We start from the raw sequence: 13,636 nt of genomic DNA on the forward strand, positions 1-13,636 counted from the left end.
CAAGTAGGCTTACATTAACACTGCAATGAAGTTACTGTGAAAAGCCCCTAGTCACCACACTCCGGTGCCTGTACAGGTACACAGAGGGAGAATTCAGAATGTCCAATTGACCTAACAGCATGTCTTTCGGGACTTGTGGGAGTAAACCTGAGCGCTTGGAGGAAATCCACGCAGACACGGGGAGAATGTGCAGACTCCGCACAGTGACCCGAGCCGGGAATGGAACCCGGGTCCCTGTCGCTGTGAAGCAACAGTGCTAACCACTGTGCTACCCTGCCACCCATAAAACTGGCACAAAACAGGGCATGCCTGAAACATTATCCTTTCAGGGGTAATGATGGCGGTGGTAATGTCACTGGTCTAGTAATCCAGAGACCCAGACCATCACTCCACGGAAACCGGAGGTATTTAAATCCAATTAATAAATGAATATAAATCTAGTCTCAGTAATGACGATCATGAAACTATCATTGATTGCTGTAAAAACCCATCTGGTTCACTAATGTCCTTTAGGGGAGGAAATCTGCGTCCTTACGCGGTCTGGCCTACATGTGACACCAGACCCTGCTGACTCTGAGATGGCCTAGAAAGACACCCCAGTTTAAGGTGAGTTAGGGATGGGTTACAAATGTTGGCCCAGCCAGAGATACCAACATCCAGAACAAAGAAAAATAAATTGGTCAACCCACTTTAGCACATGACATTTCTAAAGCATCTTCCACGGGCCAACAAAGTACTGTATGGATGTGTAGAAACTGTTGTGATCTGACAAACAGCTGTGTGATAATGACCAGATAATTGGTTTTTAATATTAACATTGGGAAGAATGCTGTTCCCACATTGGACCTGGGATCTTTGGAGGTCCATCTGAGAGGGCAGATGGGGCATTGGTTCAAAGGCACATTTGTCAGGGACATATTCAGACACAATCCATGCACATATTAAATTACAGTTCACATTTATTTCGATCTGAAGCAATTTCTAAAAGTGCGCTTCCCATTTTGAGGTTATTCCAGAAAGGCTGGCATCAGACCTGGCTCAGGGGTCAACACTCTCTACTATCAGAATGTTGCGGGTTCACGTCCCACTCCGGGGCCTCAGCACAAATGTCAAGGCTGATGCTCCAGTGCCGCGCCAAGGGAGTGCTGCACTGTCACACATCTTTCAGATGAGAGCTTGAATCAAGACCCAGTCTACCCACTGAGGTAGGTGTAAGTCAAAGAGCCAACATTTATCTTTTAAATCAGCATCGAATTAACACGTTGCTGTTTGTGGGAGCTTATTTCGGACCAATTGGCTGCCTCACCTTTCACATTAGACCAGTTAGCGCCATCCAATAACCGGCTGTAAAGTGGGGTCTTGCGGACATCTTGAGGGGGTGTTAGCTGCTCTTGAAATTCAAGCCTTTTTCGGGTTTGGAATTAGCACCATTGACAGACGTTTCCAAGACGATCTATCTGAGTGACTGGTCTCTGTGCCTCCCTTCCGCCATTGCCCTTGGCACCAAGCTCAACACAGCCGGCGATCAAACATGGTTGTTCACTGAATCAGCAGTCGAATAAAGTTGGCATTGGTATGGGTGCTCTTTCCAATCCAACTCCTCCATGTTCTGGGTTTAAAAAAAAAAAATTCTATGTCCGAGTGTGCTGCAGGTTCTAGACCCATTGCTCTCAATATTCCTGAAACCTTCCAGCTTGGGTGGGCAGTGGTGAAGGTAGGAATTAAAAGATAACTCATTATCAAAATTAGTTGCAGTCATCAAAGTGATTAGCTGTAGCGTTACAAATTATTTCTAAGATTGCTTTATGGCGAAGTGGATATCTCTCTGCCTTCCAGCCAGAAAATCCATATTTAATTCCCACCCCTGGATGGCACAGAGGCTAGCACTGCTGCCTCACAGCACCAGAGACCAGGGTCCGATTCTGACCTTGGGTGACTGTGGAGTCTGCACTTTCTCCCCGTGTCTGCGTGGGTTTCCTCCGGGTGCTCCGGTTTCCTCCCACGGTCCAAAGATGTGCAGGTGATGTGGATTGATTGTGATAAAATTGCCCCTTAGTGTCCAGTGATGTGCAGGTTAGGTGGGGTTATAGCAATAGGGCAGGGCAGTTTGCCTAGGTAGGATGCTCTTTCAGAGGGTCGATGCAGACATGATGGTTCAAATGCAGTGCAGAAGCACTGTTGGAATTCTATCCTATGCCCAAGGAAGATGCGTTCCTAATGAGTGTTAGCCTGTAAATCCATCAACACATGCAGGTTATAAGAGAGAGAGATTCCTGGTCAGCTATGGAAAGAAAATTGAAGCCTCTGCTCTGACAATCCAAGGCTACAACATGCAGGTAAAGTGGACGTTGCTGTAGCACCTTGGCCTGTGTGGCGTATACACTGAGCGTGGGCCTGTGGGCCAAGTGATCTGTTCCTGTGTAAATAAATGTAGTCGAGTAACAGGACAATGATGAACCAGATAGAAAGGAGAGATCGCAAGAGTAAATGGGCTGCTCACATCTCGCATTGGCAAATTTATATGTATATATCACTTTAATTCACGCAGGTTGCTTTACAGTTCCCTGCTGGTAATTCAGGATTCCCCAGACCTGGCGTGAGCTACAGTTCGAGAAACTCGCAGACCCAAAACCCCCAGATCCACGCACGGTGTCAGTTCACATCGATCCAGCTGTGACTCCGGAGATCAGCAACAATCAAGTCTCCTTTTCCCGTTGTCCACGGTTATTGTTTCCAGTCCCAGGGCACAAACAAGTCACCATCCTGCAGCACTGAATAGAAATGAGAAATACACAGGTGCATCCCTCGCAACTCACAGACCTGTCCTTCCAGCAGTCTCTGACAACACCGCACCATTTGTTGACTGGACACACTGGGCTCCTTATACAATCTCTCAAGTCCATATCTTTCTGTGCAGTCACTGATCAGTTTCTTCTGTTCCACTTCGAATCTAATTGGATAAAAAAACAAACATCCATTCAATTCAATCTCGCTGGAAAATCGCTGAAATGTTAACAATGTCTGCTGTTATCAATCAGCCAGAAAGCACAGGTGATAACGAGATACGCTCGGAGCTGTGGAACTGCAGATCCTGTTGGGTCGATTTATCCCACTTCACAGTAATGATCTCTCGCCCTCAGCCTCCCTGTTATTTTGGAGAACGTGCTGGATTTACACATTATTTGCCCATCAAACCCGACACAGAAATTTAGGGCTGATGATTAACAGCGCAGGTGTCCCATTAACAATGAGACCATGAATAAAACGGCAAGCAACCTCCCTGGCTCGGAAAAGGAACAATTTAAACTATAATACGAAAGTAAAGTAAAGTAGGGACAGCACAGTAGCATAATGGTTAGCACAGCTGCTTCACAGCTCCAGGGTCCCAGGTTTGATTCCCCGCTGGGTCACTGTGCGGAGTCTGCACGTTCTCCCCGTGTCTGCGTGGGTTTCCTCCGGGTGCTCCGGTTTCCTCCCACAGGCCAACGAGAGGCGAGGCCATATTGGATTTGGTACTGGGTAATGAACCAGGACAGGTGTTAGATTTGAAGGTAGGTGAGCACTTTGGTGATAGTGACCACAATTCGATTAAGTTTACTTTAGTGATGGAAAGGGATAGGTATATACTGCAGGGCAAGAGTTATATCTGGGGGAAAGGCAATTATGATGCGATGAGGCAAGACTTAGGATGCATCAGATGAAGAGGAAAACTGCAGGGGATGGGCACAATGGAAATGTGGAGCTTGTTCAAGGAACAGCTACTGCGTCTCCTTGATAAGTATGTACCTGTCAGGCAGGGAGGAAGTGGTCGAGCAAGGGAACCGTGGTTTACTAAAGCAGTCGAAACACTTGTCAAGAGGAAGAAGGAGGCTTATGTAAAGATGAGACATGAAGGTTCAGTTAGGGCGCTCGAGAGTTACAAGTTAGCTAGGAAGGACCTAAAGAGAGAGCTAAGAAGAGCCAGGGGGGGACATGAGGAGTCTTTGGCAGGTAGGATCAAGGATAACCCTAAAGCTTTCTATAGATATGTCAGGAATAAAAGAATGATTAGGGTAAGAGTAGGGCCAGTCAAGGACAGTAGTGGGAAGTTGTGCGTGGAGTCCGAAGAGTTAGGAGAGGTGCTAAATGAATATTTTTCGTCAGTATTCACACAGGAAAAAGACTATGTTGTCGAGGAGAATACTAAGATTCAGGCTACTAGACTAGAAGGGCTTGAGGTTCATAAGGAGGAGGTGTTAGCAATTCTGGAAAGTGTGAAAATAGATAAGTCCCCTGGGCTGGATGGGATTTATCCTAGGATTCTCTGGGAAGCTAGGGAGGAGATTGCTGAGCCTTTGGCTTTGATCTTTAAGTCATCTTTGTCTACAGGAATAGTGCCAGAAGACTAGAGGATAGCAAATGTTGTCCCCTTGTTCAAGAAGGGGAATAGAGACAACCCCGGTAACTATAGACCAATGAGCCTTACTTCTGTTGTGGGCAAAATCTTGGAAAGGTTTATAAGAGATAGGATGTATAATCATCTGGAAAGGAATAATTTGATTAGAGATAGTCAACACGGTTTTGTGAAGGGAAGGTTGTGCCTCACAAACCTTATTGAGTTCTTTGAGAAGGTGACCAAACAGGTGGATGAGGGTAAAGCAGTTGATGTGGTGTATATGGATTTAAGTAAAGCGTTTGATAAGGTTCTCCAAGGTAGGCTACTGCAGAAAATACGGAGGCATGGGATTCAGGGTGATTTAGCAGTTTGGATCAGAAATTGGCTAGCTGGAAGAAGACAAAGGGTGGTGGTTGATGGGAAATGTTCAGACTGGAGTCCAGTTACTAGTGGTGTACCACAAGGATCTGTTTTGGAGCCACTGCTGTTTGTCATTTTTATAAATGACTTGGAGGAGGGCGTAGAAGGATGGGTGAGTAAATTTGCAGATGACACTAAAGTCGGTGGAGTTGTGGACAGTGCGGAAGGATGTTACAAGTTACAGAGGGACATAGCTAAGCTGCAGCGCTGGGCTGAGAGGTGGCAAATGGAGTTTAATGCAGAAAAGTATGAGGTGATTCATTTTGGAAGGAATAACAGGAAGACAGAGTACTGGGCTAATGGTAAGATTCTTGGCAATGTGGATGAGCAGAGAGATCTCGGTGTCCATGTACATAGATCTCTGAAAGTTGCCACCCAGGTTGAAAGGGTTGTTAAGAAGGCGTACGGTGTGTTAGCTTTTATTGGTAGAGGGATTGAGTTTCGGAGCCATGAGGTCATGTTGCAGCTGTATAAAACTCTGGTGCGGCCGCATTTGGAGTATTGTGTGCAATTCTGGTCGCCGCATTATAGGAAGGATGTGGAAGCATTGGAAAGGGTGCAGAGGAGATTTACCAGAATGTTGCCTGGTATGGAGGGAAGATCTTATGAGGAAAGGCTGAGGGACTTGAGGCTGTTTTCGTTAGAGAGAAGAAGGTTAAGAGGTGACTTAATTGAGGCATACAAGATGATCAGAGGATTGGATAGGGTGGACAGTGAGAGCCTTTTTCCTCGGATGGTGATGTCTAGCACGAGGGGACATAGCTTTAAATTGAGGGGAGATAGATATAGGACAGATGTCAGAGGTAGGCTCTTTACCCAGAGAGTAGTGAGGGCGTGGAATGCCCTGCCTGCAACAGTAGTGGACTCGCCAACATTAAGGACATTCGAATGGTCATTGGATAGACATATGGACGATAAAGGAATAGTGTAGATGGGCTTTAGAGTGGTTTCACAGGTCGGCGCAACATCGAGGGCCGAAGGGCTTAATGTTCTATGTTCTAAAGATGTGCAGGTCGGTGGATTGACCACTCTAAATTGCCTTAGTGTCCAAAAAAAGGTTAAGTGGGGTTACTGGGATAGGGTGGAGGTGTGGGCTTGGGTAGGGTGCTCTTTCCAAGGGCTGGTGCAGACCTGATGGGCCAAATGGCCTCCTTCTGCACTGTAAATTCTCTGATTCTCTGATTCTATGATAAAATCCTGCAGATGCTGGAAATGTGAAATAAAAACAAAAAATGCTAGAAATACTCAGCAGGTCAGGCAGATCTGAGGAGAGGGAAAATTAACGTTTCCGGTCAGTGCTCTTTCATCAGGAGAGTTTAATTTGCTCAGTTCCAACCCTTCGGACAGTGAATCAATGCTCGAGATTTTACAAATTTTTAACAATGTTTCTTACTTTTTCTCTCTCTTAATCCAATCTTTCTTTCCCTCTCTTTATTTCTCTTTCTGGACCTGATCTGACTCGAACTGTCCAGCTTCATTTCCTTGTCCAGCTTCATCTCCATTCTGAAACCACAGGGGTAAAGGAGGAACACTGGTTCCGTCGTTCACTGAGGTCCCAGATGCTCCATTCCTTCACTGCCCATTACCAGTAAGTCAAAAGGACCAGTGATCTTTGAGCTGAAGTCTAACTAATGGGGCCCCACTCGAGCAACATTTCTCCCATTTACATCTTTTTTCCTTCCCATCTAATTTAAGAATTTTGGACATTAATGATGGTATTGTTACACAATTATTTTACTATCTTTTTGGTGTAGCCAGTAATTCCCTCAATCTCACTTGCAATAACTGTTGATGTCAATGAGCTAATAATCAGCAGTGGGAATTCATAAATACCGACTACACCCAGCCCCTTACGTTGGCTCAGCTAATGACACTTCAGGAGTGGGATTGAATATACACTGTATACAGGTCAAAGATTCGCAGTAAACGGCCTCCAAAATCTCACCAACTTTGACAGGACCAGAACAATTGTACCTGATTGGTCGGACCCTGCTCACAAATGTCCTTCACCCCCGCAACAAACTCATCCTCTACTTTGTCAGGTGTGCCCTAATTTTAATAATAATAATTGTTTATTGTCACAAGTAGGCTTCAATGAAGTCACTGTGAAAAGCCCCTAGTCGCCACATTCCGGCACCTGTTTGGGGAGGCTGGTGCGGGAATTGAACCCGCGCTGCTGCCTTGTTCTGCATTACAAGCAGCTGTTTAGCCCACTTTGCTAAACCAGCCCCTAAAGCACCACCTTCAGCTGCAACAGCCCCAGTCTCACACGAGGTTGAGGCATTCATCCTCCTCAGCACCCCAGACCACAAACCCCCCCTCCAGTCCCATCACTGACCCCCCCTTCCAGCCCCATCACTGACCCCCCCTCCAGCTCCATCACTGACCCCCCCTCCAGCTCCATCACTGACCCCCCTCCAGCTCCATCACTGACCCCCCCTTCCAGCCCCATCACTGACCCCCCCTCCAGCTCCATCACTGACCCCCCCTCCAGCTCCATCACTGACCCCCCTCCAGCTCCATCACTGACCCCCCCCCTTCCAGCCCCATCACTGACCCCCCCTCCAGCTCCATCACTGACCCCCCCTCCAGCTCCATCACTGACCCCCCTCCAGCTCCATCACTGACCCCCCCTTCCAGCCCCATCACTGACCCCCCCTCCAGCTCCATCACTGACCCCCCCTCCAGCTCCATCACTGACCCCCCTCCAGCTCCATCACTGACCCCCCCCTTCCAGCCCCATCACTGACCCCCCCTCCAGCTCCATCACTGACCGCCCCCTCCAGCTCCATCACTGACCCCCCCTCCAGCTCCATCACTGACCCCCCCTCCAGCTCCATCACAGACCCACCCTCTCCAGCTCCCTCACTGACCCCCCTCCAGCTCGTTCACTGACCCCCCCTCCAGCTCCATCACTGACCCCCCCTCCAGCACCATCACTGACCCCCCCTCCAGCTCCATCACTGACCCCCCTCCAGCCCCATCACTGACCCCCCTCCAGCCCCATCACTGACCCCCCCTCCAGCCCCATCACTGACCCCCCCCTCAGCCCCATCACTGACCCCCCCTCCAGCCCCATCACTGACCCCCCCTCCAGCTCCAACACTGATCCCCCTCCAGCTCCATCACTGACCCCCCTCCAGATCCATCACTGACCCCCCTCTCCAGCTCCATCACTGACCCCCCTCTCCAGCTGATCACTGACCCCCCCTCCAGCTCCATCACTGACCCCGCCTCCAGCTCCCTCACTGACCCCCCCCCTCCAGCCCCATCACTGACCCCCCCCTCCAGCCCCATCACTGACCCCCCCCCTCCAGCCCCATCACTGACCCCCCCCCTCCAGCCCCATCACTGACCCCCCCTCCAGCTCCATCACTGAACACCCCCTCCAACCCCAACACTGACCCTCCCCTCCAGCTCCCTCACTGACCCCCCCTCCAGCCCCATCACTGACCCCCCCTCCAGCTCCCTCACTGACCCCCCCCCTCAAGTCCCATCTCTGGCACCCCCCTCCAGCCCCAACACTGACCACCCCTCCAGCTCGATCACTGACCCCCCTTGAGTCCCATCACTGACCCCCCCCTCCAGCTCCATTACTGACCCCCCCTCCAGCCCCATCACTGACCCCCCCCCTCCAGCTCCCTCACTGACCCCCCCTCCAGCCCCATCACTGGCACCCCCCTCCAGCCCCATTACTGACCCCCCCCACCCCTCCAGCCCCATCACTGACCCCCCCTCCAGCTCCATCACTAACCCCCCTCCAGCCCCATCACTGACCCCCCCCATCCAGCTCCATCATTGACCCCCCCTCCAGCTCCATCACTGACCCCCCCTCCAGCCCCATCACTGACCCCCCCCTCCAGCTCCATCACTGACCCGCCCTCCAGCTCCATCACTGACCCCCCCTCCAGCCCCATCACTGACCCCCCCTCCAGCCCCATCACTGACCCCCCCATCCAGCCCCATCACTGACCCCCCCCTCCAGCCCCGTCACTGAACCCCCCCTCCAGCCCCATCACTGACCCCCCTTCCAGCCCCATCACTGACCCCCTCCAGCTCCCTCACTGATCCCCCCCTCCAGCCCCATCACTGACCCCCCCACCCCTCCAGCCCCATCACTGACCCCCTCTCCAGCTCCATCACTGACCCCCCCTCCAGCCCCATCACTGACCCCCCCTCCAGCTCCATCACTGACCCCCCCTCCAGCCCCATCACTGACCCCCCCCTCCAGCTCCCTCACTGACCCCCCCCCTCAAGCCCCATCTCTGGCACCCCCCTCCAGCCCCATCACTGACCCCCCACCCCTCCAGCCCCATCACTGACCCCCCCTCCAGCTCCATCACTGACCCCCCCTCCAGCCCCATCACTGACCCCCCCATCCAGCTCCATCACTGACCCCCCCTCCAGCTCCATCACTGACCCCCCTCCAGCTCCATCACTGACCCCCCCTCCAGCCCCATCACTGACCCCCCATCCAGCTCCATCACTGACCCCCCCTCCAGCCCCATCACTGACCCCCCCATCCAGCCCCATCACTGACCCCCCCCCTCCAGCCCCATCACTGAACCCCCCCCTCCAGCTCCATCACTGACCCCCCCTCCAGCCCCATCACTGACCCCCCTCCAGCCCCATCACTGACCCCCCCTCCAGCTCCCTCACTGACCCCCCCCTCCAGCCCCATCACTGACCCCCCCTCCAGCTCCATCACTGACCACCCCTCCAGCCCCATCACTGACCCCCCCTCCAGCTCCATCACTGACCCCCCCTCCAGCCCCATCACTGACCCCCCCTCCAGTTCCCTCACTGACACCCCCTCCAGCCCCATCACTGACCCCCCCCCATCCAGCTCCATCACTGACCCCCCCTCCAGCCCCATCACTGACCCCCCCTCCAGCCCCATCACTGATACCCTCCTCCAGCTCGATCATTGACCCCCCCTCCAGCTCCATCACTGACCACTCCCCCCAGCCCCATCACTGACCACCCCCCCCAGCCCCATCACAGACCCCCCCCCAGCCCCATCACTGACCCCCCCCCTCCAGCCCCATCACTGAACCCCCCCCTCCAGCTCCATCACTGACCCCCCCTCCAGCCCCATCACTGACCCCCCTCCAGCCCCATCACTGACCCCCCCTCCAGCTCCCTCACTGACCCCCCCCTCCAGCCCCATCACTGACCCCCCCTCCAGCTCCATCACTGACCACCCCTCCAGCCCCATCACTGACCCCCCCTCCAGCTCCATCACTGACCCCCCCTCCAGCCCCATCACTGACCCCCCCTCCAGTTCCCTCACTGACACCCCCTCCAGCCCCATCACTGACCCCCCCCCATCCAGCTCCATCACTGACCCCCCCTCCAGCCCCATCACTGACCCCCCCTCCAGCCCCATCACTGATACCCTCCTCCAGCTCGATCATTGACCCCCCCTCCAGCTCCATCACTGACCACTCCCCCCAGCCCCATCACTGACCACCCCCCCCAGCCCCATCACAGACCCCCCCCCAGCCCCATCACTGACCCCCCCAGCCCCATCACTGACAGCCCCAACACTGACCCCCCTCCAGCCCCATCACTGACCCCCCCCCCCCAGCCCCATCACTGACCCCCCCCTCCAGTTCCCTCCCTGACCCACCTCCTCCAGCTCCATCACTGACCCCCCTCCAGCTCCATCACTGACCCCCCCTCCAGCTCCATCACTGACCCCCCTCCAGCCCCATCACTGACCCCCCCCTCCAGCTCCCTCCCTGACCCCCCTCCTCCAGCCCCATTACTGACCCCCCCTCCAGATCCATCACTGACCCCCCCTCCAGCTCCCTCCCTGACCCCCCCCTCCTCCAGCTCCATCACTGACCCCCCCTCCAGCCCCATCACTGACCCCCCCTCCAGCTCCATCACTGACCCCCCCTCCAGCTCCATCACTGACCCCCCCCTCCAGCCCCATCACTGACCCCCCTCCAGCTCCATCACTGACCCCCCCCTCCAGCTCCATCACTGACCCCCCCCTCCAGCCCCATCACTGACCCCCCCACCCCTCCAGCTCCCTCCCTGACCCCCCCTCCTCCAGCCTCATCACTGACACCCCCTCCAGCCCCATCACTGACCCCCCCTCCAGCCCCATCACTGACCCCCCCCCCCTCCAGCCCCATCACTGACACCCCCCCTCCAGCCCCATCACTGACCCCCCCTCTAGCCCCATCACTGACACCTCCCTCCAGCCCCATCACTGACCCCCCCCCCCTCCAGCTCCATCACTGACCCCCCCTCCAGCTCCATCACTGACCCCCCCTCCAGCTCCATCACTGACACCTCCCTCCAGCCCCATCACTGACCCCCCCTCCAGCTCCATCACTGACCCCCCCCTCCAGCTCCATCACTGACACCCCCCTCCAGCTCCATCACTGACCCCCCCCCTCCAGCTCCATCACTGACACCCCCCTCCAGCTCCATCACTGACACCCCCCTCCAGATCCATCACTGACCCCCCCCCCTCCAGTTCCATCACTGACCCCCCCTCCAGCTCCATCACTGATACCCCCCTCCAGCTCCATCACTGACCCCCCCCTCCAGCTCCATCACTGACACATCCCCCTCCAGCATCGAGAAAGGCGGCGACACCGGAAAACCCGTCTTTGCAAAGTCCCGCATCTGCAGATACATAAGGGCTCCCCCCACCCAGTGGAATCCCAGCTTCTCCATCAACTCTGCACTGTAAGACTCGCTGATTGTGTGATAAACAGCAACTTCATAGAAGTGCAGAAGGAGGCTATTCGGCCCACCGTGTCTGCACTGGCCCTTGGAAAGAGCACCCTACCTAAGCCCACACCACCCTATCCCCGTAACCCAGTAACCCCACCTAACATTTTGAACACTTAGGGGCAATTTAGCATGGCCAATCCACCTAACCTGCACATCTTTAGACTGTGGGAGGAAACCGGAAAACCCGGAGGAAACCCACGCAGACACGGGGCGAAAGTGCAAACTCCGCACAGTTACCCGAGGCAGGAATGGCCCAGAATAATGTTCTTGTCGGATGGCCTGATTTATTACAAGAACACTTGTAGCTAAAGCTATAAATGATTTATTAACATTAACCACGGGTAAACTATATACAAGACAACAGATGAAAAACAGTAAAATCATGCCAAGCAACCTCTCTCTTCAACTTCCTCCAGCCAGTCTGAGGTCAGCTGACTTTAACATTCACATATACTAGTGAGACTCCTAGTGGTCAATCAGTGAATTACAACACAACTGTGATACCGCTACACCTGGGACCCTGGAACTGTGAGGCAGCAGTGCTCACCCCTGTGCCACTGTGCTGAATGGCCTATTTCTGTACATAGATTTTATGCAACTCAATAAATAGCCAAGTAACACAAACCATTCCAGTTTTAATTCTAGTTAAAATTGCACATTTCTTTGTGAGGACAATTAAAGTGGATTTAGCCATTTCCCAGTCCTTCTGTGAATTCCCCTCATCTACAAAAACCACGTGAAAGAGCAGCCTGTAAAAGCCAGATCCTGTTTAACTGTCATCGTCTTTACTGCAACATGTACTTGGTAAGAATCAGTCACTTACTCCTGCTCTCTTCTCAGGGAGGTCCTGGCACTTTGTGCGTGAGCGAGAATAAACCACTGCAGGACGGTAGGGTCACAGGTGACTGGCACGTTCAGCTGGCCCGCTCTCAGGAGGCTGGGAGCAGAAGAATGACTGGAATGACAGAACAGCACGGTTTAGTGTCAGCAATGGAGGGGCAGGAAAAAGTGGAAATCTCTCCTTGCCTTTCACAAATTCATGATATCTCCAGATGTTTCCCACCCTGAGCCACACTGTACAAAGTCCAGTCATTGTTGCAATGTAGGAACACAGCTGCCAATTCTGCACAGCAACATCCCACCAACGGCAATGTGATAATGACCAGGTCATCAGTTTTTGTGATGTCGGTTGAGTGATAAATATCGTCCAGGACATTGGGGAGAGGTCCCCTGTCACCTTCAAATAATGAGATCTGTAATGTCCAACTCTCCCGCCTGTTAAACACTTCTCCCAACTTTGGCTCCCATTACCGACATGAAAAGGTCTCTGGATAGAGATCGAGGTTAGTAATGTGACTGATGTTTCTCCTCTCAGCGGCCAGGATTGCTTTCAACCATTCAAACCTGGCATTTTTTTGAAATTTGTGGGAATTAAACCTCACATTGGAAAATGCAATAACTAATAACATGGATGGCACGGTGGCACAGTGGTTAGTACTACTGCCTCACAGCACCAGTTCAATTCCGGCCTCGGGTGACTGTCTGCGGGGAGTTTGCACGTTCTCCCCGTGTCTGCGTGGGTTTCCTCCGGGTGCTCCGGTTTCCTCCCACAGTCCAAAGATGTGTAGGTTAGGTGGATTGGCCAGGATAAATTACCCCTTAGTGTCCAAGGCTGTACAGGTTAGGTGGGGTGATGGGGATAGGGTAGGGGGAGTGGGTCTAGGTGCTCTTTCAGAGGATCGGCCTCCTTCTGTATTGTAGGAATTCTGCGATTCTTTGATAATTGAGACACCGAGTATTTAAATATCAGTATTTAAAAACTATGAAAATGAATGCATTTCCTGCAAGAGGTTTCTCCCAGTGGAAGTCAAGTCGTCAATAACACAAATTCAACAAACTTGGAGCTAAATTCAACTCAAAGGCCAAGGGCCTCATTGAGTGACTCTCGTTCGCATATATGATTGGCCAAATCATCAATGGACTGTCCGGAGAACCCACCCCCTTCACCGTCCCATCCCCAAACACACAGAAGCCACATTCCACAGCATCACCAATGTACAATATACTGGATGTACAATAGGCAGT

At 53.0% G+C, this 13,636-nt stretch overlaps 1 protein-coding gene across 2 annotated transcripts in view; it reads right to left on the reverse strand.

Moving 5' to 3' along the window:
* Nucleotides 1-941: 941 nt before the first annotated feature.
* Nucleotides 942-13,636, reverse strand: part of LOC140406317 (T-cell activation inhibitor, mitochondrial-like) — a 53,621-nt gene continuing 40,926 nt past the window's right edge. For both annotated transcript variants that reach the window (XM_072494433.1, XM_072494432.1), the window contains 2 exons: nt 12,375-12,506; nt 942-2,950 (listed from right to left, as the gene is read on the reverse strand). In XM_072494433.1, coding sequence (XP_072350534.1) covers nt 2,725-2,950; nt 12,375-12,506 — 358 coding nt within the window. In that variant the 3' untranslated portion in view covers nt 942-2,724. The remainder of the gene's footprint in view (nt 2,951-12,374; nt 12,507-13,636) is intronic.

The sequence above is a fragment of the Scyliorhinus torazame genome, unplaced genomic scaffold (assembly GCF_047496885.1).
Source record: "Scyliorhinus torazame isolate Kashiwa2021f unplaced genomic scaffold, sScyTor2.1 scaffold_467, whole genome shotgun sequence".
Taxonomy (NCBI): Eukaryota; Metazoa; Chordata; class Chondrichthyes; order Carcharhiniformes; family Scyliorhinidae; genus Scyliorhinus; species Scyliorhinus torazame.